At 53.9% G+C, this 26,383-nt stretch overlaps 1 protein-coding gene across 1 annotated transcript in view; it reads right to left on the bottom strand.

Moving 5' to 3' along the window:
- FMNL1 (formin like 1) overlaps nucleotides 1-21,553 on the bottom strand; it is a 51,097-nt gene extending 29,544 nt beyond the window's left edge. The window contains exons 1-2 of the mRNA XM_029076120.2: nucleotides 21,349-21,553; nucleotides 1,768-1,851 (exon numbers count right to left, since the gene is read on the bottom strand). Of these exons, the coding sequence (XP_028931953.1) occupies nucleotides 1,768-1,851; nucleotides 21,349-21,486 (222 nt within the window). The 5' untranslated portion in view covers nucleotides 21,487-21,553. The remainder of the gene's footprint in view (nucleotides 1-1,767; nucleotides 1,852-21,348) is intronic.
- Between the last annotated feature and the right edge of the window lie 4,830 nt (nucleotides 21,554-26,383).

The raw sequence follows: 26,383 nt of genomic DNA, 5'->3' as shown, positions 1-26,383 counted from the left end.
TAGCCAGGAGGGTACAGGGGGCACATACACACACGCGCCCTGGTGCCCAGCAACTCCCGGCCTTGAGCCAGACTCACCACCAACCTCTGGGTAGCCTGGAACCTAATACCCTCATGCCCAATCCTGACCCACCCCCTGCGACCCAACCTGCCAGATGCCCCCCCAGCTCTCCCTATGAGTTCTGTTTCCGGTAGCCCAGCTTTCTGGGTGGCAAGCACCCCGGAAACCAGCGGAACAATTAGCGGAGAACCCTGGGGCACACTGAGTGGGGGAGCCATTCAGAAATCATTTGTATATATTTTTATTACCCTATTTATTTTGTTAATGAGGTGTACATCCCCTTGATTCTATTTATTGCTATTGTTTTTGTCTGTCTCTCCTGATTAGACTGTCAGCCCATCAATGGGCAGGGATTGTCTCTATTGCTGAATTGTACATTCCGAGTGCTCAGTACAGTGCTCTGCACATAGTAAGCGCTCAATAAATACTATTGAATCAGTGAATGAATGAAATCCCTCCAACCCTCTCCCTCCCTGAATCGACCCCTCCGACACGCTCCCTCCCTGAATCGACTCACCCGGGACAAGGTCAAACCCCGGATATCCCAGGATCCCATTCCCCTTAATCCTCTTGGGAAGTTTCCCCACTGTCAGTTCCATTTGCTCCCCCGGCTTCCAGTATCACCGCTCTGCGGATGATACCCAAATCTACATCTCCGGCCTTGATCTCTCTCCCGTTCTGCAGGCTCGTATTTCCTCCTGCCTTCAAGACATCTCTACTTGGATGTCCTCCCGTCACCTCAAGCTTAACGTGTCTAAAACAGAACTCCTTATCTACCCAACCACACCCTGTCCCCCCCCTTGACTTTCCCATCGCTGTAGACGGCACCACCATCCTATCTGCCTCACAAGCCCGTAACCTGGGTGGTATCTTTGACTCCCCCTCTCTCATTCAACCCACATATTCAATCTATCACTAAATCCCGTCAGTTAAACCTTCACATCATCACTAAAATGCGTCCTTTCCTCTCCCTCCAAATGGCTACCACGTTAATCCCATCATTTATCCTATCCTGCCTTGATTACTGTACCAGCCTCCTTGCTGACCTCCCCGCTTCCTGCCTCTCCCCTCTCCAGTCCATTCTTTGCTACGAAACAGCGTGGCTCAGTAGAAAGAGCCCGGCCTTTGGAGTCAGAGGTCATGGTTCGAATCCTGGCTCTGCCACTTGTCAGCTGTGTGATTGTGGGCAAGTCACTTCACTTCTCTGTGCCTCAGTTACCTCATCTGTAAAATGCGGATTAAGACCGTGAGCCCCACGTGGGACAACCTGATTCCCCTGTGTCTACCCCAACGCTTAGAACAGTGCTCTGCACATAGTAAGCACTTAACAAATACCAGCATTATTATTTGCTCCGCTGCCTGGATCATTTTTCTACAGAAAACTTCAGTCCATGTCTCCCCACTCCTCAAGAACCTCCCGAGGTTGCCCATCCACCTTCCACAGCAAACAGAAATGCCTTTTACCACCGACTTTCAAGCAATCTCCTACCTCACCTCGCTACTCCTCTACTGCGACCCAGCCCGCACACTTCACACCTTTAATATCAACCTATTGTGGCAATCATTATTCTTATATCCACCATCCCCCAACACCCTCTCCGACCACCACCCCACAGACCCACGTACACACAGATGGTGGGAAATCAGGGGTCAGTGCCGGGGTTGGTGACCCTGCTGTGAGGGGTGAGAGGGGCCGGGGTCTCTCACCTGGTCACAAATGAGCTCCCACTTCTTCTCGCTGTCATAGTGGCTGAGGAGCTGCATCTTGTCAGGGGGCAGGTTCATGCAGTTCTGCGGGTACAGACAGACAGCGGGTGAACAGCGGGTCATCACTTAGGGGTGCCCAACCCACTCCCCACGCCCTGCCCGGCAACCCCCACCCCGCCCCCAGCCCCGCGGTCCTGCTGCCAAGGGTGGAAAAACAACTCTGGTGTATTAGACTCTCCCAACCGTTTAATATAGTGCTCTGAACACACTGAGTGCTCAATATATATCATTGATTGATTGAAAAGCTGGACGGGGTGGGTACCCCCCTTCCCCGTGGGGTGTAACCTGGACACAGAGCACGCACACACGAGTGTACCCCAATACACGTTTACACACGCATACAGAGTTGGGACACTCCCACCACACCCAGCACATGTCCACCACAGAGAAGCAGCGTGGCTCAGTGGAAAGAGCGCGGGCTTGGGAGTCAGAGGTCACGGGTTCGTATCCCGGCTCTGCCACTTGTCAGCTGGGTGACTGTGGGCAAGTCCCTTAACTTCTCTGTGCCTCAGTTCCCTCATCTGTAAAAGGGGGATTCAAACTGTGAGCCCCACGTGGGACAACCTGATCACCTTGTCTCCCCCAGCGCTTAGAACAGTGCTTTGCACATAGTAAGCGCTTAACGAATACCACCATTTTAATTTTATTTTATGTGTCCTAGTGGATAGAGCCCGGGCCTGGAAGACAGAAGGACCTGGGTTCTAATCCCAGCTCTGCCACTTGTCTGGGGTGTGATTTTGGGTTTGTCTGGGCCTCAGTTCCCTCATCTGTAAAATGGAGATTAAGACTGCGAGCCCCAAGTGGGGCAGGGAGCGGATCCATCCCGATCTGCTTGCGTCGACCCCAGTGCTCAGTACGGTGGCTGGCACATAGTAAACGCTTAAAAAATACCAATTAGACTTACTACCCGGGTGACATACCAGGGCCCCCGTGGGGCTTTCCTGGGCCCAAGCAGCAGGAAGTTGGGGTGTCCCCACCGAGCCGGGCTGACGTGGGGACGAGGTGGGTGAGTCAGCCCTTAAGGCCACGTGGTGAGGCGGGAGGGGGCGGCCACGCAACCGATAGAGGAAAGAGCCCCCCACCTTTACAGGAAGTCAGCCAATCACCGCCCGCCCACCTCACGGAGTCCGGGGGCCCTCCCGACCCCCGGCTGGGACGATCCCTGGCCTGGGAATCAAGAGCCCGGGCCTGGGAGTCAGAAGGACCTGGGTTCTAATCCCAGCTCCATCACTTGTCTGCCGTGTGACCTCAGGCAAATCACTTCACCTCTCTGGGCCTCAATTCCCTCATCTGTAAAATGGGGATTCGACATCTGTTCTCCCTCCTCCTTAAAATATCAGTCCCATGTGGGACCTGATTATCTTGTATCCACCCTGAGCGCTTAGCTTCCCCCTCTAGACTGTAAGCTCCTTGTGGGCGGGGAATGTATCTGTACTGTTGTGATACCGTACTCTCCCCGTGCTGGGAAGCAGCATGGTGGAGTGGATAGAGCACGGGCCTGGGAGTCAGAAGACTATGGGTTCTGATCCTGACTCCGCCACTTGTCTGCTGCGTGGCCTTGGGCAAATCACTTAACTTCTCTGTGCCTCAGTTACCTCATCTGTAAAATGGGAATTGAGACTGTGAGTGCCACCTGGGACAGGGACTGTGTCCAACTCGATTTGCTTGTATCTACTCCAGCGTTTAGTACAGTGCCTGGTACACGATAAGCCCTTAACAAATGCCACAATTATTATTATTACTCTCCCCACCGCTTAGTTCACTGCTCTGCACACAGTAAGCGTTCAATAAATATAATTGACTGACACACAGTAAGCACTCGGATGCCTGTCTACTTATTTTCTTTTGTTGTCTGTCTCCCCCTTTTAGACTGTGAGCCCGTTTGGGGCAGGGACTGTCTCTATCTGTTGCCCAATTGCCCATTCCAACCACTTAGTAAAGTGCTCTGCACACAATAAGCGCTCAATAAATACGATCGAATGAATGGACTTAACAAATACCATAAAAATGTTATAATTAATAATAAAAATTAATTGTTATGGGTGGGGGGGGCTCCAGTCAAGGCAACAGGACAGAAGCTCCAGTTCCTCGTCCCCACCAAGTAATTCATCGATTATCAGGTCCTCCAGGGCAGGGACCAGGCCTATTGCTTTTATTGTTCATTCATTCATTCAATCGTATTTATTGAGCGCTTACTGAGTACTGAGCACTGTACTAAGCGATTGGAAAGTACAGTTCAGCAATAAAGAGAGACAAACCCTGCCCACAAAGGGCTTAAAGTCTAGAAGGGGGGAGACAGACATCAAAGCAAGTAAACAGGCAATCGCCTCAATATAAATAAATAGAATTATAGACATGCACACATTGAAACAAGTAAACAGGCATTAGTGAAAATAAATAGAATTATAGATATGTGCATATGTACACAAGTGCTGCGGGGTGGGGAGTTGGGGGTAGAAAAAAGGGAGCGAGTCGGGGCGATGGGGAGGGATAGGGGAGCTGAAGAAAAGGGGGACTTAGTCTGGGAAGGCCTCTTTGAGCCTTCAGTAGGACTCTGACGGGGGAAGTGTGCTTAATTGATTATTGTATACTCCCAGGTGCTCAGCACAGTGCTCTGTACCAGGTGGCAGCAGAGTGCTCAGCACTCAATAGGTGCCCAGGATAGTGCTCTGCACCCAGCCCAGTGCTCCGCACCCAGTAGGCACCTAGGACAGTGCTCAATATCCAACAGGCACCCAGCACAGCATTCTGCATCCAGCATTGATGAACTGACACATTCTCATCAGCCCAAAGTCTTACATACTCTCTGCCCTGACTCCCTTCGATGCTTTTATTCCTCTCCTCCTCTCAGAAGCCCTTTCTGATGCCCACCACTCTCCACTCCATCCCAAATCACCTTCCTAGCTACACTAATGTATTCCCACAGCTCTCCACTCCATCCCAAATCACCTTCCTCGCTACGCCGATTTATTCCCAACCCCTCAAGTGGTGACGACCCATCAGCTGCCTTTAGTGAGTGACTATGCCTGATTGAGCTTGGACTTTATTCATTCTGATTTCACATTAAATATTTTTCCATCTGCCTCCCCTGTTAAACTTTAAGCTCGCTGTGGGCAGGGTACATGTCACATGCTTCTGTTATACTTACCCAAGGGCTTAGCACAGTGCATTGTGCCCAGTAGAAGCTCAGTAAATAGTATCTCATATTCCTTTCTGCAACTGGCAGGGGAGGAGGAACCAGGTCCCTTTGCACAGCCCATCTCTTCGCTTTTTTAATGCCAACTCTCTCACCGGGCCTTCATCTCGTCTATCTCCCCGCCGGCCTCTTGCCCACATCCTGCTTCTGTCCTGGAACGCCTCCCTCCTCACATCCCACAGACAATGACTCTCTTCCCTTCCAAAACCTAACTGAAGGCCCATCTCCTCCAAGAGGCCTTCCCAGACCAAGCCCCCCTTTCCTCTTCTCCCACTCCCTTCTGCGTCGCCCTGACTCTCTCCCTTTCTTCATCCCCCCTCCCAGCCCCACACCACTTTAGTCCAGATCTGTCATTTTATTTATATTAATGTCTGTCTTCCTCTCTAGACTGTAAGCTCGTTGTGGGCAGGGAATGTGCCCATTATATTGTTGTGTTGTCATTTCCCAAGCGCTGAGTACAGTACTCTGCACACAGTAAGCGCTTAGTACACACAGCTGACTGACCCTACAGCTGCCTCTTGTGAGTGAATAGGCCTGATTCGATTGAACTTTCATTTTATTCTGATTTCACACTAGCTATTTTCCTAAAATCCGCCTCCCCTCTTAGAATGTAAGCTTCTGGTGGGCAGGGGGCCGTGTCACGTGCTTCTGCGATACTTTCCCAAGAGTTTAGCACAGTGTATTGTGCTAAGAGCATCTCATAATCCTCTCCGCAACTGGCAAGTCCCTTGCAAATGCTCAGATAAGGTCTGTGGCAGGCTGGCTAGCCACAGCACTCCAAATATCATACACCCTCCACTCCCACCCAAGCATCTACACACACGCCCTACCACACCCTACTCACACTCACACCCTACCACAAACTCTACCACGCACACATGCAGGCTCCTGTGACCCCATGCCCTCACACATATAATAATAATAATAATGAAGGTATTTGTTAAGCGCTCACTATCTGCCAAGCGCTGTTCTAAGCGCTGGATACACACTATCACACCGTTCAGCCTCCTGCTACTGTGCTCCAACAAATACATGTACACACCCAGCCTGACATGCCTCTGATTCCACGGAAGGGCTCTGCCGGCCCCAAGCCAAAGAACAGTAATAACTGCAAGATTTGTTTAGCGCTTACTAGGTGCCAAGCACTGTTTATAATAGTAATAATAATAATTCTGGTATTTGTGGAGCACTTACTATGTGCCAGGCACTGTATTAAGCACTTTGGGGGGGTACAAGCAAGTCAGGTTGGACACAGTCTCTGTCCCATATCGGGCTCACAGTCTTAATCCCCATTTTACAGATGAGGGAACTGAGGCACAAAGAAGTAAAGTGGCTCGCCCAAGGTCATACAGCAGACAAGTGGTAGGAGCTGGGATTAGAACCCATGTCCTTCTGACTCTCAGGCCTGGGCTCTACCCACTAGGCTGCGTTCTAGGCACTGGGGTAGAGACAAGCTAATCAGGTTGGACACCGTCCCCGTCTCACACGGGGCTCACCGTCTTAATCCTCATTTTACAGCTGAGGTAACTGAGGCCCAGAAAAGAGAAGTGACTTGACCAAGGTCACACAGCAGACAGATGGTGGAGCTGGGATCAGAACCCAGGTCCTCTGTCTCCCAGGCCTGGGCCCTTTCCACTAGGCCATACTGCTCATCGCAAGAGCTGGGCAGGGCCGAGGTTGGGCCATGGTGGAAGGAGTGCAGCCCACCGAGGCCTGGAATGAACACGTCGCCCCTCGCCCTGGCACACGGGCACCTTGCCCGGCGGCAGCACGGGCCTCCCCCGCGAAATCACTGCCCCGCGGCCTGGTTCCTGCGGCAACCAGGATGCCCAAGAGGCGAGGCCTCTCGTCCGTGTTTACGTGGGACGGACCAGTGGTCGGTTCCGCTCCTGGCGGGAGGGTGCCCGGTGAGCACCCACCAAGGCTGGCCCCCGCCGCTTCCCTTGCGGCTCCCCCCGGGGGGCCGGAAGAGCGGGGGAGGACCGGAGAGGGACACGTCAACCCCCGCCCCTCCGAGTTGCGACAGAAATGGCAGTTTGAGGAACCGTCTTGTGGGGAGCTGCGCGCGTCTCCCCTCCCCCACAGCCAACTGACAGGAACAGGGCCACTCCCCTGCCCCCCTCGCCTGCCATCATGCCTCGGGCACGTGTTGTGGCGACACCCTGCTCCTAGGGCCAGGGGGATGGGGGAGCCCAATGCCCCCAGCGGGACCGTACCGGGGGGTTCCCCCGCAAATGGCGATTGCATCCATCCGCCAAGGGGAATGGTCCCTTGGCGTCGGTGCAGACTGGACACCCAGCCAGTCGAGGGCTTCCGGAAAAACCCACGCCGTCGGGGACCGGGGACCCTCTCGCTCAGCCTCCCCACCCCCACCCCAGTCCTCGGTCATCCAGTCGGCCTGGCTTCCTCCTCCTCTTCCTCCTCCACTACCCAAGTAGGTGTGTCAAACCGCAGACCTGAGCTTACGTCAGGGACAGAGACAAGGCACGGGCGCGGAGAGGCGCAGAGATGGGCAGAGAGGCTCAGAGAGATACAGAGCACTTTAATCCTCACCGCACCCTTCGCCCCACAGGATTTATGTACATCTTCTATACGCTGCTCTTTACCCCAGCTGTAATTTATTTAACTGTCCATCTCCTCCACTAGACTGTAAGATCCTTGAGGAGAGGGATCGTGTCTACCAACTTTACTGTCATACACTTTCGCTAGCGCTTAGTACAGTACTCTGCGCACAGTAAAGCCCCCCATAAATAATAATATGAATGATTTTGATATTTGTTAAGTGCTTACTATGCGTCAGGCACTGTTCTAAGCGCTATGGTGATGTCAGATAATCGAGCTGGACACAGTCCCCGTCCCACGGAGGCCTCACAGTCTTAATCTCCATTTTACAGATGAGGGAACTGAAGCCCAGAGAAGTGAAGTGACTTGCCCAGGGTCACCCAGAGACAAGTAGCAGAGCTGGGATGATAATGATGGCATTTGTTAAGTGCTCACTATGTGCCAAGCACTGTTCTAAGCACTGGGGTAGGTACAAGGTCATCAGGTTGTGCTAGGTGGGGCTCACTGTCTTAATCCCCATTTTACAGATGTGTTAACGGAGGCACAGAGAGGTTAAGTGACTTGCCCAAAATCACACGGCTGACCAGTGGCGGAGCCGGGATTAGAACCCACGACCTTCTGACTCCCAGGCTCGTGCTCTCTCACTATACCATTCCGCTCCTTACCGTCGATGGATGGGTTGGGAGGCAGAGAGACCCAAAGAGACGGTCCTGGAGACATAAAAAGGGAGAGACACCCCCAGAGGGAGAGAGCGAGCGTTCTAGGAGCGCCGAACGGGGACGATGGAATTTTAAATGACCAGTAACAAGGCCGCAGGGAACTCCTGAGCACGGATGGGGCGGCTCGGAGAGCGGAAAGCAGAGTCGGGCCCGCTAATAGCCGGGAGCCGCCAAGCCGGGCATTAATGGAGATGCCGAGTGAATCGGGGTTGCGGGGGGGGAGCGGGGGGGAGAGCCAGGGCCCCGAGGGGCCAGGCGAGGCCCGAGGGGTGAGTCAGGAACAGAGCAGCTTCCCAGAAAGGGGCAGCTGTCCGTGCCCAGCCCCTTCCTCTGCCGGCCCAGGGCTTGCCGGAGGTCGGGGGTGAGGAGGGGGCAGGGCTGGGGCCTAATGGTTAGGGCCAGGAGGCTGCACCGGGGCAAAATGGGGAAGGGTCGGGAGGCAGCCCCCACCCCGGGGACTCTCCTAGCCCACCTGCGGCCTGGCGGGTGGACCTCTGGCCCCGGGGCAGATGGAGGGGTCAAGGGACCCGTCTCCTCCCGCCCGCACCGGTCCTCCAGCCGTGGGAGCCCGTCAGCTGGGCTAAATTTAGGCTCCATCAGCCAGAATAGCTCGGATGGTGCGCAACTGCTAATTAGCAGCTGCCGCTCTGATGGGTCCCATGTTCTGACAGATGCAAGCCCTTCCCGGGCTGGGGGCCGGGGCCCTGGGGGCTAAGGGTCGGCGGACCCCGGCCAGCCGGCCAGCACAGTGACCGAGGTAGAGCCAGGGTTTGGGAGTCAAAAGGACCTAGTTCTAATCCTCGCTCTGCCGTTTCATTGTTGTGTGACCTTGGGCAAGTCAACTTCACTTCCCTGGGCCTCAGTTACCTCATCTGTCAAAAAGGGGATGAAGACTATGAGCCTTAAATGGAACAGGGATGGTGTCCAACCTGATTAGCTTGTCTCTGTCCCAGCGCTTAGTACAGTTCCTGGCACACAGTAAGTGCTCAACAAATATCCTCAACAAAAGCAGCAACAGGGCAGGTCCAGGCTGCACTGGCCCGGAGGCCTCCGGGCCAAAAGGGCAGCGGGGCCCGGCTGCTGCCCTCCCAGGGGCTCTGAAGTGACCAGAGGATGGTGGTAGGAGGGGAGGAGGATGGAGCAGGAGACTCCAAACCTCTACCCCATCACCCGCCGGGGGGAGGCTGGGACCCGAAGGGGTGAGGGCACCCACCCAGCAGAGGGGGATCGACCCGTGCCAGGGCGGGGGCTGCCCAGGGGAACAAGAGCGAGCCGAGATCGGCAGCCCGCTCCCCTCCCTCCCTCCCCGGGGATGGAGAGAGGCTGCAGAAAGCCCAGCTAAAAAAGAGAGAATCCAATACCCTCCTTCCCTTCTTCCCTCCCTCCTTTCCAGCCTGACGAGATCTGCCCCCCAACCCACCCCGGCGAGTCTCCTCCGCCTGCCTCAGACCCCGCAACAGAGAAGCAGCGTGGTGCAGTGGCTAGGGCATGGGCGTCAGGATGTCATGGGTTCAAATCCTGGCTCCACCATTTGTGTGTTGTACCCGTTTAGACCGTGAGCCCGTCACTGGGAAGGGATTGTCTCTATCTGTTGCCAAACTGTACATTCCAAGTGCTTAGGACAGTGCTCTGCACTGATTCCCCTGTGTTTACCCCAGCGCTTAGAACAGTGCTTTGCACATAGTAAGCGCTTAACAAATACCAACATTATTAAAATAAATACTATTGAATGAATGAATGAAGGTTGTGTGACCTCGGGCATGGCACTTAAATTCTCTGTGCCTCAGTTATCTCTAAAATGGGGATTGAGACTGTGAGCCCCAAGTGGGACAAGAGACCCGATTTGCTCGTATCCACCCCAGCGCTTAGTACAGTGCCGGGCACATAGTAAGCGCTTAACAAATACCATCATTATTATTATAAGAGGGGCTCCGCCTGAGGGCCAAATGGAGCTGGGACCCAGGAATCCTGCCAGTCCCTCTAGACTGTAAGCTCACTGTGGGCAAGGAATGGGTCTGCTATATTGATAATAATAATAATAATAATAACAATAATAATGATGGTATTCATTAAGCACTTATTATCCCCATTTGACAGATGAGGTAGGCGAGGCCCCTGAGACCCAGAGAGGTCCCACATGGGGCTCACAGTCTCAATCCCCATTTTGCAGATGAAGTAACTGAGGCCCAGAGAAATTAAGTGACTGACCCAAGGTCACAGGAGCAGAGCGGGGATTAGGACCCAGGTCTTTTGGACTCCCGGGCCCGGGTTCTTTCCACTAAGTCATGCTGCTTCCCTCCAACACAATAATTGTTGCATTGGACTCTCCCAGCTGCTCAGTACAGTGCTATGCACACAGTAAGCGCTTAATAAAGAGAATTGACTAGCTGGCAGACCGCCAAGCTTCGTGCCCTGTCCCAGTGCTATTCTTGCCTGACGGATGATATCATCAGGGGGTGGGGGATAGGGTTGCAATTTTCCAGTTTTTCCTTCCTCTGTCTATAAATCATTTCCGTGTCTGTCTCCCCTGCTATAGTGAAGCTGCTTGAGGGCAAGAATCGTTTCTTCCTACTCTGGTGTAATAAGAGCAGTGTTTGTAAAGCACTTACTACATGCCGAGCACTGTACTGAGTGGTGGGGTCGATACAAGATAATGAAGCTGGTCACAGTCCCTCTCCCTCACTGGGCTCACAGTCTAGATGGGAAGGAGAACGGTGTACTCTCCTGATTGCTTAGGGCAGTGCTCTGCATGTACTGGCGTTCAATAAATACCGCTGATGGGTGGATGGGAAGCTCCTTGAGGGAGGGATGGGGTCTACTATCGCTAGTGTATCTCCCCTCCCAGGCCCACCGCACCAGTAATGTATTTATATTAATGTCTGTCTCTCCCTCTAGACTGTAAGTTCACTGAAGGCAGGAAATGTGGCTGTTAAATTGTAATAATAATAATTGTGGTATTTGTTAAGCGCTTACTATGTGCCAGGCACTATACTAAGCGCAGGGGTAGATACAAGCAAATGGGGTTGGACCCAGTCCCTGTCCCCACTGGCCTCACAGTCTTAATCCCCACTTTACAGATGAGGTAACTGAGGCGCGGAGAAGTGAAGCGCCTCGCCCAAGATCACACAGCCGACAAGTGGCGGGGTCGGCATTAGAACCCAGGTCCTTCTGACTCCCAGGCCCGTGCTCTATCCACTAGGCCACCCTGCTTACTCTCCCAAGGGCTCAGTACAGTGCTCAGCACGCAGTCAGTGCTCAGTAAATACGACGGTGCGACTAGGCACTCAATGAGCACGACTGGTTGAGTGATGGAGCTCGGTCGGGCGTAACCCACCCCAGGGTCCGAGACAACAGCTGAGCCGGTGACGAGCAGGCCCGAGCCACAGCCAAGGAGGAACAGGTGGGCACATGGAGGCTGCCCACGTCTGTGCTGGCGAGGGAAGGCTTTGGCTCCCAGTCGGGTCCTCCTTCTCCCGTCCCTCCACCACCCCGGGGGGCCAAGCGAGGACGGGGCGTCAGTCCGCCCCGGGGACCCGCTGCGGCCCTGCAGCTTCCTGCTCCTGCCCCGCACCCCACACTTCCTGTTATTGTCTACACTGCTGTTCTTCCGAGCCGAGGAGGGGACCCTCCTCCCGGCCTCCCCTTCCCCACCGTTAGCACCCGTTCCCCGGCCCTGCCCCCTCACCCCGGTGGGGAGTGGACCGGCTCTCCGGCCTGGAGGCCCTCCCCGCTCTGCGGTTTCCGGCTGCTCTTCTCTAAGGCCCCAGAACCGTTTGGGGCCTGAGGGACCGGAGCCAGGACCACCACCGGCGCCTCCCCCCGCAAGACCTGCAGGCCGGGCCAGGGGCCTGGGCCCCCTCCCCGCTCGCCCCCACTGAGGGAGCAGTCCAGGACCCTTCTCCGGCCTGCGGCCGCTCTGGCCCGGGGCGGGGGCCGGAGCGTCTCGGGTGACCTAGCCACGGTCAGGAGCTAACCACTTGGCCACATTCCCTAGTCGGGGTTCACCGGGCTCCTCGACTTCGGGATTTGTGTCGGGGATGTCTGGCGGCCCAGGATCTGGGGTGGGGACGGGGGAATACCCCGAGCCTGAGGCTCCCAAACACGGGGGGTGGGTTCAAAGAGACAGCCTGAGGGCCGGGGCTCCCTGAGCCTGCGGTATGACCCTGGGCAAGTCACTTGCCTTCTCTGCGTGCCTTAGTTTCCTCATCTGTAAAATGGGGATTCACCACCTGTTCTCCCTCCCCCTTAGACCACAAGCCCCATGAGGGACAGTTGACTGTGCCTGGCCTAATTATCTCGGATCTGTCCCAGCGCTTCGTACAGTGCTTGGTACATAGTAAATACCACGAGACTCCAGGACCGGTTGCCCCTCTGGAAGCTGGACTGTCCTGGCGAGGACTGGCCGGGCACCTGCCTGGTGCCAGCTCAGACCCCCACCAACCCCCCCAGTGCCACCCGCCCCAAGAGTCACTTCCTCCTCCGCCCTCACTCACCCAGCTAGGGGAACCTGGAGGAAAAGGAAGCAGATGGGCAGCCAGCTCGCTCGCTCCCTCCCTGCCTGCCCCTGGGACCCCTGGAGACTGCTCTTTCTAAAGGGCCTCCAACCCCCAGCTGCTCTTTGGGCGGTTTGTGGGAGTCAGAAGGTCCTGGGTTCTAATCTCGGCTCTGCCACATATCTTCTGTGTGACCCTGGGTGAGTCTTTTCACTTCTCTGTGCCTCAGTTACCGCATCTGTAAAATGGTGATTAAGACTGTGAGCACTACGTGGGACAGGGACTGTGTCCAACATGATTAACTTGTATCTACTGTGGCGCTTAGAACACTGCTTGGCACATAGTAAGCCGCTGTTGCCCAACTGTACTTTCCAAGTGCTTAGTACAGTGCTCTGCGCACAGTAAGCGCTCAATAAATACGATTGAGTGAATGAATGAGCAAGTACCATAATTATTATCTGTGGGGGAAAATCACCCCATAAGAATCCTCTAGATTGTAAACACATAATAGGCAGGGAATGTACCCGCTAATACTGTTGGAATGTACTCTCCCAAGCGTTTAATTCAGTGCTCTGCACATAGTAAACGCTCAATAAATACCACTGATGATGATAATGATAATGTCATCTTATTAAGTGCTTCACAGGAGCTAAGCACTGGGGCAGGAGTGAGATCACCCAAGTGCCAATTCTCGGGCAGAGCAGAGAGGAGCTGGCAACTCCACCCAGCTCATTCGTGCTCCTCTTTTTTTTTAATGGTGTTTCTTAAGCACCTACTATGTGCCAGGCACTGTACTAGGCGCTGGGGTAGATACAAGGTTGGACACAGTCCCTGTCCCACTTGGGGCTCACAGTCTTCATCCCCAGTAGCGTAGTGGATAGAGCAAGGACCTGGGAGTCAGAAGGTCATGGATTCTTGTCCTGGCTTGACCACTTGTCTGTTCTGTGACCTTGGGCAAGTCACTGTACTTCTCTGGGCCTCAGTGACCTCATCTGTAAAATGGGGATGGAGACCGTGAGCCCCATATGGACCAGGGACTGTAACCAACCCGATTTGTTTGTATCCACCCTAGCGCTTAGTACGACGGCTGGAATATAGTAACCACTTAACAAATGCCATAATTCTTATTTTACAAATGAGGTAAATGAGGCACAGAGAAGTTAAGTGACTTGCCCAAGGTCACACAGCAGATCTGGGCACTGCCCCTGGGCCCTGTCTGTCCTTTCTCCCAGAAAGCACGAGCACTCTTAACTCCACCAAGACTCCAGGCCCACCCTCTCCGCTGCCTCCTTATCGGCGAGGAGCAACGTGGTCTAGTAAAAGGAGCACAGGCCTGGGAATCAGAGGACCTGGGTTCTAATCCCGGCGCCACCGCTTGCTTACTTTGTGACCTCGGGCAAGCACTTATCTGGGCCTCTGTCTCCTCCACTCTAAAATGGGGATTCAATACCTGTTCTCCCTCCCGCTTAGACTGTGAGCTCCATGAGGGACTGTGTCTGACCTGATTAACTTGAATCTACCTCAGTGTTTAGAACAATGCTTGGTACAAAAGTGCTAGACAAATACCTTAATCATCGTCTCCATCATCACCACTGCCTGGAACCTGCGGCGAGGTGGGTGGGAGTTATAGAGAAGCAGCATATGACCTACTGGAAAAAACCCAGGCCTGGGGGGTCAGAAGATTCCCAGCTTACTACTTGCCGGCTGTGTGACCATGGACAAGTCATTTATCTGAGCTTCAGTTTCCTCAACGGTAAAATGAAGATTCATTACTTAAACTGCGAGCCCCATGTGGGACGGGGCCTGTGTCTGACCTGATTAGCTCGTACTTCCCCCAGCGCTTAGAACAGCGCTTGATACATAGTAAGCGCTTAACAAATACCTTTAAGGAATAGAATAAATTAAAAGAAAAAAAAATCCATCCCCGGGAGCAGAAGCCTCTCCTTCCTCCGAGCCGTTGCTAAGGCAGCACCCTCTCCAGCTGTCGCCCCCTCCCCTCCGTCCCCCAGCTCCATTTTAAGTGAAGCAACGACACCCCTCTTATTCCTGGACCTCAGGGAAGGTAAGGGCCTGCCCACGGACCCCTTCCCACCCAGCCCGGCCAGGACCAGCGAGATCTGGGTGGGGGGCGGGAAAGTGGGGAGGGGACGCTGGGGACAACGGGGATGGCGGAGGGGAGGGAGGAGGGGGTGTGGGAGGAAAGTTCATTAAGCAGATGCAGCGGGAATGGCAGAGGCTGGGCAGAAGGCAGTCCTGCTGCTTCAGGGTGTGGATGGCAGACGCTGCTCCGGGGTCTCCCCGGGCTCCAGGCTGGGGGTCTCGGGTGCTTTCTGCTGGCCCAGTGGGTCTGGGGGAGACTGGGCCACATCCAGAGACCCAGTTGCCCTGGGAAGATGAGCCCCCAACACCTCCTGGGATGGAGGGAGAGGGAGCAGATGAGGGAGACTTGTTCCAGAGGGGTGGGACCAGAGGGGAAGCCCACCCCCGGGGAGGGATGGAGGTGGGGGGACTTTAGTAATAACAATAATAATAATTGTGGTATTTGTTAAGTGCTTACTATGTGCCAATTACTGTACTAATCGCTGGGGTGGATACAAGCAAATGAGGTCGGGCACAATCCCTGTCCAACGTGGGCTCACAATCTCAATCTCCATTTTACGAGGTGACTGAGGTCCAGAGAAGTGACTTGACCCAGGCCACGCAGCAGACAAGTGGCTGAGCCGGGAATCGAACGCACGACCTTTCGTTCATTCAATCGTATTTATTGAGCGCTTACTCTGTGCGAAGCACTCTGACTCCAAGGCCCGTGCTCCATCCACTAGGCCATGCTGCTTCTCAGTACTGATGCAGGGGTTGCCAGATTCTGCAGGGAGGCTCGTCCCTCTGCCAACGCCTGCGCCCCTGGGGGGGACTCATCCTGGGAGCTGGGCCCGGCTCTAGCCAGTTTGGTTCCTGCCACCCTGGGGTTTCTGCGGGTGCCCTGCAGACCCCACCTCCAGCCCCCTCCCCCGAGGTGCCCGGAGTGGTGGTGGGGTGGATTCTCCTGCCCGCTGCCCCCGGGGGGGCAGAGAGGAAGGCTTCTGGACCCCTCCCAGCCACCAGACGGGCAAAGCCAACCCCAGGTGCACCTGCTTCTGAAAGTCACTGACAGCGTACAGCTGCTGATTCTCCCACAATGCACCCGGACACACCATTCAAGGCGGTTTCTACCCAAAAATAGCTCCCTCCTTCCTTTGAACAGTTGGGCCGGAGGTCAGGGAACAGCCTGATTCCAAAGGTCTTCAGCGGGCCCTGGGCTACCGTGGTCTGGGGGCTTCCCTGCTAGCCGCAGGGCAGGAGGCCGGGCTTCTGTTCCAACACCAAAACTTTCCAAGCCCCAGCTCCCTCCCCTTTCCTTCTTAGGGAGTGGAAAGCAAAGCTTTTACAGCCTCAGCCCCCCCCCCGCCCGGCTTTGGGTGGGTGACACCGGGAGGCCCAAGCCCCCGTGGAAAAAAGGAGTTTGCCTTCCCCGCCTCACCCTCTCTCCCTCTCCCAAGCCGTCAGGTGGATAAATGAGCCGAGCACTCTGCTCTCTGCGCAGAAATCCGGCCTGATGATTATATTATTCATTGGGTTTCTATTATAGACCAGGCACCCTCGCTCTCCACCCCTTCGAATCCCCGGACCACTTCACTCCACATCTGCTCAGCCCTTCTAAAATCACATCTCCTCCAGGAGCCTTCCTCCATTCATTTCTCATCTCTCCATCCCGCTGCCACTTCGGGACTTCCACTTAAGCACTTAGATACTTCTACCCCACCCTATTCCACTTAGGTCCACGTGTATATCCTCTCTTACCTCCTCCGGGTGGTAATTTATTTTAGTGACCCTCTTCCCCCTCTAGATGGGAAGCTCCTTGAGGGCAGAGACCTAGACCGCTGACTCTTCGGTACTTTCCCAGGGTCTCGGTCCAGAGTGGCTCAGTCGATACAGTTCAATCCATCAATCGATGGTATTTGTTAAGCGCTTACTAGGTGCAGAGAACTGTTCTAAGCGCTGGGGGTAGATACAGGGTAATGAGGTTGTCCCACGTGAGGCTCACGGTTAATTCCCATTTTACAGGCGAGGTCACTGAGGCACAGAGAAGTGAAGTGACTTGCCCACAGTCACACAGCTGACGGGTGGCGGAGCCGGGATTCGAACCCATGACTTCTGACTCCCAAGCCCGGGCTCTTTCCACTGAGCCACGCTTCTCTTACTTAGTGCTCGCTGCGTGCAGATAACTGCACTAAGCTCTTGACGGTACAACCGAGTCGGCAGACGTGATCTTTTTTTTGTTTGGAATGGTATTTGTTAAGCACTTAATATGGGCCAGGCACTGTACTAAGCGCTGGGTGGGGGTAGGTATAAATTAATCAAGTTGGGCACTGTCCATCCCCCGCATGGGGCTCACAGTCTTAATCCCCCTTTTGACAGATGAGGTAACTGAGACCCAGAGAAGTGAAGCGACTTGCCCATGGCCACCCAGCAAGACAGTCGGCGGAGCCGGGATTAGAACCCAGGTCCTCCTGACTCCCAGGCCCATCTTCTAACCACTAGACCACGGGAAGCAGCGTGGCTCAGTGGAAAGAGCCTGGGCTTCGGAGTCAGAGGTCATGGGTTCGACTCCCGGCTCTGCCACTTGTCAGCCGTGTGACTGTGGGCGAGTCACTTCACTTCTCTGGGCCCCAGTTACCTCATCTCTAAAATGGGGATTAACTGTGAGCCTCACATGGACAACCTGATTACCCTGTATCTCCCCCAGCGCTTAGAACAGTGCTCTGCACATAGTAAGCGCTTAACAAATACCAACATTATTATTATTATTATTATTAGACCAGGCTGATCCCTGTCCACAAGGAGCGTGCAATCAAGTGAGCTAGACAGGCATTAAAATGGTTATATAGCTCTCATCCTCCAGAGGTGGGAGAGGGATCAAACGGGCCTCAAAAAACCCCCCAGGACGCTGACCTTCCCTGAATGGTCCACGCAGACCCACTGGACCTGCCGTAGCCCAAGTTTCAACAGCAAGAAGCAGCGCGGCCTGGGAGTCAGAAGGACCTGGGTTCATTCATTCAATTGTATTTATTGAGCGCTTACTGTGTGCAGAGCACTGTACTGAGCGCTTGGAAAGTACAGTTTGGCAACAGATAGAGACAATCCCTACCCAACAACAGGTTCACGGTGTAGAAGGGGGGAGACGGCAAGAAAACATAGAAAAACAAGTAGACAGGCATCAATAGCATCAATATAAATAGAATTATAGATATATACACATCGTTAATAAAATAAATAGAATAATAAATATGTACGTATATACGGGGGGGTTCTACTCCTGGCTCCGCAAAGTGTCTGCTGCGTGACCTTGGGCAAGTCCCTTCACTTCGCTGGGAAGCAGCGTGGCTCAGTGGAAAGAGCCCGGGCTTGGGAGTCAGAGATCATGGGTTCGAATCCCAGCTCTGCCACTTGTCAGCTGGGTGGCTGTGGGCAAGTCACTTCACTTCTCTGTGCCTCAGTTACCACATCTGGAAAATGGGGATTAAGACTGTGAGCCTCACGGGGGACAAGCTGATGACCCTGTATCTCCCCCAGCGCTTAGAACAGTGCTCTGCACATAGTAAGCACTTGACAAATACCAACATTATTATTATTCTCTGTGCCTCAGTGACCTCATCTGTTAAAATGGGCATGAAGACAGTGAGTCCAATGTGGGACGTGGACTGCGTCCGACCCGATCAGCCCGTATCAACTCCAGCACTCTGTACAGTGCACGGCAGCGTGGCTCAGTGGAAAGAGCCCGGGTTTGGGAGTCAGAGGTCATGGGTTTGAATCCTGGCTCCGCCACTGATCAGCTGTATGACTGTGGGCAAGTCACTTCACTTCTCAGTGCCTCAGTTACCTCATCTGTAAAATGGGGATTAAGACTGTGAGCTTCCCGTGGGACAATCTGATTACCCTGTATCTACCCCAGCGCTTAGAACAGTGCTCTGCATATAGTAAGCGCTTAACAAATACCAACATTACTATCATTATAGTAACTAGGAAAAAAAAGCTACAGGGTCAGAAGGGATTTCGGATTAATCAGTGGTATTTAGTGAGGATTTTTGGCGTGCAGGGCACTGTATTAAGTACTTTTTCTTCTTAGATGCCATCGAGTCGTTTCTGATTCATAGAGACTCTCGGGTGTTTTTTTTTCCACAGGGTTTTCTTAGTAAAAATACAGAAGTGGTTTACCATTACCTTCTTCTGACTAAGTCCTTGGGAGAGTACAATAGAATTGGTAGACACCATCCCTGCCCTCAAGGATTTTACCGTCTCTAGGGGGATTATCTGTGGGTCCCTTTCATTCGAGATCTCCCTGCCCCCAACTGCACCACGAATAATCAATCAGTGGTATCTGTTGAGGGCCGACTGCCAGCAGAGCACTGTAGTATTCATTCATTCATGCGATCGGATTAGTGACAACTCGATCAATACCATTGAGTGAATTCATTGAGCGCTTACTGTGTGCCTAGCACTGTGCTACGCGCTTGGGAGAGTATAACAGAACCATACAGACACATTCCCTCCCCACGACACTGAGCCCGGGCTTGGGAGTCGGAGGTCATGGGTTCGAATCCCAGCTCTGCCACTTGGCAGCTGGGTGACTGTGGGCAAGTCACTTCGCTTCTCTGGGCCTCAGTGACCTCATCTGCAAAATGGGGATGAAGACTGGGAGCCTCATCTGATGACCCTGTATCTACCCCAGCGCTTAGAACAGTGCTCTGCACATAGTAAGCGCTGAACAAATACCAACATTATTATTATTATTATTACTGATCTAAAGGGGAAGAAGTAAGGGCTTGAGGTAAGCCAAGTTTACAATCTAGCAATTGGACAAGATGCCGATTGTCTCCCCTGATCCAGGCTCCGTCAGAGGAGCTGAGGGGAGGTCTTTTGCCAAGCCAACCCGTCATGAATCTCCCTCTTATTTCTTGGATTCAGACCCCCGGGAGTCAGAGGACCTGGGTTCTAATCCCGACTCTGCCAATCGGTTGCTGAGTGACACTGGGCAAGTCACTTCACTTTATATTAATGTCTGTCTCCCCCTTTAGACTGCAAGCCCACTGTGGGCAGGGAATGCGTCTGTTGTATATTGTACTCTCCCAAGCGCTTAGTACAGTGAGCGCTCAATAACGATCATTGAATGAGTGAATTCTCTGCGCCTCAGTTACCCTGTGTGTAAAATGGGGATTCAATTCTACTCCCTCCTACTTAAACTGGGAGGCCCCTGTGGGGCGGGGACTGCGTCCAACCTGAATCTTCCCTAGTACTAGAACAGTGCTTGGCACATAGTAAGTGCTTAAGAAGGACCATCATCATCATTATGATGATGGATGATTAATAAGGGTTGGTGAAAGCAAGAGCGAAACGACCATCTAATCTAACCCGATTTCCCAGAGAGGTGACCCAGAAGGGTCCTCGGTAACCCCTCCGCCACCCTACCCCACCCCTGTTTCCTCTTCTTTAGGATGGGGAGATGGCGCCTGCTCTCTAGGGTCACCGTGGGCCGAGGAGGCTTTGAAACTCCCAAACCGAGCCCGCCAGAACCCAGAAATGGAGCGGGAGTGGGAAGGGGCCAAGCACCTGCTCCCCGGGAGTGGCTCCGGGGATGTCAACCGAGGGGGCCGGGGGGCTTCTGCCCAACGGATGGGGGTAATGGGGTGGGACGGGGAGGGGCAGGGTGGGGCAGGCCGTGGGGGTGGAGGCGGGGAACATCAGAAGTTGGCTTGGGTGGGTGGGTAGCGGAAGGTCCCGGAGAGGAAGTGAGAAAGAACCCGTAGGCCTTCCTCTTCCAGGGTCCAGTTCTCCCCGCCCTGGACCAGCTGCTGGTTCTGCTCGAGACCCCCGGCCCGGGACACCATCAATCCCGCCCCCCACCCACCAATTGGACTGTGAGCCCGTTACTGGGCAGGGGTCATCTCTATCTGTCGCCGAACTGTCCATTCCAAGCGCTCAGTCCAGTGCTCTGCACATAGTAATAGCTGTATGTATAGTAATAGTAATATGTATTATGCGATTGAATGAATAATGGGACCCTCCCGTCCTTCTCCCTGGCGAGTGGCTGGGAGCCGGGCCGGGGGATGGGCGGGGGACCCAGGCCACCCCAATCCCCTCAGCGGCTGGGAGATAAGGAAGCTTTTGGGGGGATGTGGTGTCCCTCCCGGAGCCCCAACCCCCGAGGGGGTCCCCCCGGATCCCCCCAACCCTGATCCCTTCGGGATCTCAGAGCCGCAGAGATGCAGACTCCTGCGGCTAGTTTGACCCTTGGCGACCCCCAAGTCGGGGGGGGCTCCGGAGGACAAACTTATCTGGGGGGGGGGAGGAGGAAGGGAGTAGATGGCACTAGGGAAAAGTCACCCCAAGGCCATCTCGAGGACAGGGGAGAGGTGGGGGTGGGCCAAGAGTCCTCTCCGGGGGGGGGGGTCCCCCTCGACCCCCTGACACAGACACACACACACACACACACACACACTGAGCTCCGGTCACTCACCAGGACCCGGTTGAACCTCTCCTCCAGCTCTCCGGCTCCGGGCATGGGCTGCTTGGGGGTCCCTGCGGCGGGGGCGGGCTGGGGGGTCCTGCCCTCCCGGGCCGGGGGCTGCTCCCCGCTGCCAGCCGCGTTGCCCATGGCGCTGCCCACCCAGCCGGCCAGCCGCTTCCAGGCTCCCAGATCCAGTTTGGCGGGGCGGTGGGGGGTGGAGGGGGGGAGATGGTGAGAGGTGATGATGGGGAGAGGGGAGGGGGTGGGGATGGAGGGGAGATGCGGCCGGCCGGGAGACCCCGGGGTCAGGCGGAGGGGGTCGGGGAGGCGGGCTGGGGGCTGCCCAGAGGTCGGGGGGAGGTCGAGGCGGCCCCCATGGGGATGGTCCTGCCGGGAGGAGTAGCCGAGGGCACGGGGTGCAAGTCCAGGCTGAAGGGCGGTCCTGGGGGGGGGGGAGGAGAAGGAGGGAGGGGCCTGGGGGAGGAGGAGGAGGAGGAGGGGAAGGAGGAAGGGGGAGGGGGCAGGAAGCTGCGGCACTCCCCCCGCCCCACCCCCGGGCATTTTCTAACTTCGGCTTCGTCCTGAGCGCGTAAAAACCGCACTGGGCCTCTGCGCCCTCGGGGTCGGGGGTCCGCAGGGGAGGGGGCTGTCGACCGGCCGCTCCACCTGCCGGACCCCCGGGGTCGGGGAGAGGACCCCCCTCCCCCCAAGACACCCCCACACCCCCCTTCCGCGGTCGGGACACCAACCCCGGCGTCCTGAAGAGAGTCACCTCCTCCAGGAGGCCTTCCCACGCTGAGCCCTCCCTTTCCCTCTGCTCCCCTTCCCCTCAGCACTGTGCCTATTTGGATATATTATTTATTACCCTATTTATTTTCTTAATGAGCCGTATCTCTCCCCGATTCTATCCATCTTGATGATGGTGTCTCGTTCTGTCCTCTTTGGCTTTCCTGTCCGTCTCCCCGATTCTGTTCATCTTGATGATGTTGCCTTGTTTTGTCCTCTTTCGCTTTGCTGTCCGTCTCCCCGATTCTATTTATCTTGACGATGTTGGCTTGTTTTGTCCTCTTTTGCTTTGCTGTCCGCCTCCCCCCTTAATAATAGTAATAATAATGGCATCTGTTAAGCGCTTACTATGTGCAAAGCACCGTTCTAAGCGCTGGGGGAGATACAAGGTGATCAGGTTGTCCCACGTGGGGTTCACAGTTTTAATCCCCATTTTCCAGATGAAATCACTGAGGCCCAGAGAGGTGAAGTGGCTTGCCCAAAGTCACACAGCTGACAAGCGGCGGAGTCGGAATTAGAACCCATGACCTCTGACTCCCAAGCCCGGGCTCTTTCTACTGAGCCACGCTGCTTCTCTTCTGGTTTACACCATCCGTGAGCCCGTCACTGGGCAGGGATGGTCTCTATCTGCTGCCCAATTGTCCATTCCAAGCGCTTAGTCCAGTGCTCTGCACATAGTAAGCGCTCAATAAATATGAATGAATGAAGCCCCCAGCCCGGCCTGCTCCAAGAGGGACGTGGAGGGTGCAGAAAAGGGGAACTGCTGGGAGGGCCGGAGGGCGGAGCGGACAGGACCAGGAGGGTATGAGGGGGCTGCCGGGGAAGCATCATTATTAATAGGAGGAATATTCATTCAATTGTATTTATTGAGCGCTTACTGTGTGCAGAGCACTGTACTAAGCGCTTGGAAAGTACCATTTGGCTACAGAGACAATCCCTACCCAACGACGGGTTCACGGTCTAGAAGCGGGGAGATGGACAAGAAAACAAAGCAAAACAAGTAGATAGGCATCAATAGCATCAGTATAAATAAATAGAATTATAGATATATATACATCATTAATAAAATAAGTAGAATAATAAATATGTACATATATACGGGGATTCTAATCCCGGCTCCGCAAACTGTCTATCAATAGTCATAATAACTGGGGCATCGATGAAGCACCCCAACGGGGCACACCACCTCCAGGAGGCCTTCCCAGACTTTTCCTCAGCTCCTCCTCCCTTCTTTGTCCCCCCTGACTCGCTCCCTTTGCTCTTCTCCACACCACTTATAAATATATAATAATAATAACAATGATGATGGTATTTGTTAAGCGCTTACTATGTGCAGAGCACTGTTCTAAGCGCTGGGGTAGATACAGAGTCATCAGGTTGTCCCACGTGAGGCTCACAGTCTTTATCCCCATTTTACAGATGAGGGAACAGAGGCACTGAGAAGTGAAGTGACTTGCCCAAAGTCACACAGCCGACAGGTGGTGGAGGTGGGATTAGAACCCATGACCTCTGACTCCTAAGCCTGTGCTCTTTCCCCTGAGTCACGCTGCTTCTCCTATATATGCATATATATGCATACATCTATACTTCTATTTATTTATATTGATTCCTGTTTACTTGTTTTGATGTTTATCTCCCCCCACACTAGACTTTAAGCCTGTTGTGGGCAGGGATTGTCTCTCTCTATTGTTGTATTGTGCTTTCCAAGCGCTTAGTACAGTGTTTTGCACACAGTAAGTGCTCAATAAATACAATTGAATGAATGAATGATGAATGAATGAATGAATGAAGCACTTACTGCATGCCAAGCACTGAAGGGGCGCATGGTGGTGGCCCCTCCCCTGGCACCAGGTAGGGGAACTGAAGTCGGACCTGAGCTTTGATGCGGAAGGGTCTGAGGGTCTCTCCACTCCTCGCTTCAGGCCCTCTCGGGGGCCCAGCCCAGCCCTCTTTCATCCCCTCCTGCCCCTCCTCTCCTACGGGGCCCCCGGGCGGTGCCAGGGTCGGTGCCAGGGTCGGGGGACCGTCCCCAGGGTGGTTGAACCTGCAGCGTCCTGCCAGCTGAACGCCCTCCCTCCTCAAATCCGCCAGACAATGACTCTACCCTTTTTCAAAGCCTCCTCCAGGAGGCCTTCCCAGACTAAGCCCCACTTTTCCTCATCTCCCACTCCCTTCTGCGTCACCCTGACTCGCTCCCTTTGCTCTTCCCCCATCCCCTCCTCACAGCACTTTTATATAGATATAGATATAATTCTATTTATTTATATTGATGCCTGTTTACTTGCATTGATGTCTCTCTCCCCCACTCTAGAATGTGAGCTGGTTGTGGGTAGGGCTTGCCTGACTTCATTGCTGAATTGTACTTTCCAAGTGCTTAGTACGGTGCTCTGCACAGTAAGCGCTCAATAAATACGATTGAAGGCCAGACAGTGGGGGAGGGTCGGGGGTGGGTTTGAAGGAGGTGGGATGGGGACCGGGGGGAGTCCCAGCTGGGCCAGGACGCTCTGAGGATGGGAATCTAAAGAAATGATGAAAACGACCACCGCCACCTCTTCCTCTCCGGCCTGCAGCCTTTCCCCCTGCCCTCCGCCACGCACCCTCCGGGGCTTTGGATTCCCTGCTCCTCTCCCTGGGATCCAACACTTTCCAACCCACCCACCGCCCGCCAACCGCCCCCCGGTTGGAGCCAGGACGCCGGGGTTCGGGACCCCAGGGCCCAGCCCCTCTGCCTCCCTGGGCCTCCACTCTTCCATCTCTGTGTAGTGTCTAGAGCCCGGGCCTGGGAGTCAGAAGGTCGTGGGTTCTTATCCTGGCTCCACCACTTGTCTGCTGGGTGACCTTGGTTAAGTCACTTTACTGATTGACTGAATTTACTTCTCTGGGTCTCAGTTACCTCATCTGGAAAACGGGGATGGAGGCTGTGAGCCCCAAGTGGGACAGGGACCGTGCCCAACCCGATTTGCTTGTCCACCCCAGTGCTCAGTACAGTGCCTGGCACGTAATAAGCACTTAATAAATGCCATAATTATCATTATTATCTCTGTCAGCCAGCCAATCGTATTTATTGAGAGCTTATTATGTGCAGAGCACTGTACTAAGCGCTTGGGAGAGTACAATGCAACAACAATATAACAGTAACAATAAAAAGCAGTGTTCCCTAGTGGAAGAGCTCAGACCTGGGAGTCGATAATAATAATAATAATGATGATGGCATTTATTAAGCGCTTACTATGTGCAAAGCACCATTCTAAGTGCCGGGGGATACAAAGTGATCAGTTTGTCCCACGTGGGGCTCACAGTCTTAATCCCCATTTTACAGATGAGGTCACTGAGGCCCAGAGAAGTGAAGTGACTTGCCCAAGACCTGGGTTCTACTCCCAGCTCTACCAGGCACCTGCTGCCTGACCTTGGGCAAGTCACTGAACTCCATGCCTCAGTTTCCTCAGCTGTAAAATATTTGTTCTCTCTCCTACTTAGACTGTGAGCTCCATGTGGGAAAGGGACTTTTTCCCACCTCATTAACCTGTATCTACCCAGAGTTTAGGACAGTGATTGCACATAGTAAACTCTTAACAAATTCCACAATTATTATTATTAGTAATAGTAATAACAGTAATAACACTAATACTAATACTAATGCTAACCCTAGAGATGCAGCATGGTGTAGTGGATAGAGCACGGGCCTGGGAGTCTGAAGGTCATGGATTCTAATCCCGCCTCAGCCACTTACCTGCTGTGGGACCGTGGGCGAGTCACTTCACCTCTCTGGGCCTCAGTTGCCTCATTTGAAAAATGGGGTTTGAGACTTGGGAGCCCCATGTGGGACAGGGATTGGGTCCAACCCAGTTATCTTGTATAGACCCTAGCGCTTAGAACAGTGCCTGGCACATAGTAAGCACTAAACAAATACCATCATCATCATCATCATCATCAGTCTGCATCCTTCCCAGCGCTTAGTACAGCGCCTGGTACATAGTAAGGGCCTAACAAATATTATTATTATTAATAATAATAATAATAATGATAACTATTCATTCAATTATTCAATACTGTTTATTGAGCGCTTACTATGTGCAGAGCACTGTACTAAGTTCTTGGAATGAACAATTTGGCAACAGATAGACAATCCCTGCCCAAAAGCGGGCTCACAGTCTAAAAGGTGGAGGCAGATAGCAAAACAAAACAAGTAGACAGGCATCAATACCATCAAAATAGATAAATAGAATCACAGATATATACACATCATTAATAAAACAGA

This window comes from Ornithorhynchus anatinus, chromosome 11 (assembly GCF_004115215.2).
Source record: "Ornithorhynchus anatinus isolate Pmale09 chromosome 11, mOrnAna1.pri.v4, whole genome shotgun sequence".
Taxonomy (NCBI): domain Eukaryota; kingdom Metazoa; phylum Chordata; class Mammalia; order Monotremata; family Ornithorhynchidae; genus Ornithorhynchus; species Ornithorhynchus anatinus.
Note: the sequence above shows the minus strand (reverse complement) of the source record. Positions and strands in the feature narration are given on the sequence as shown.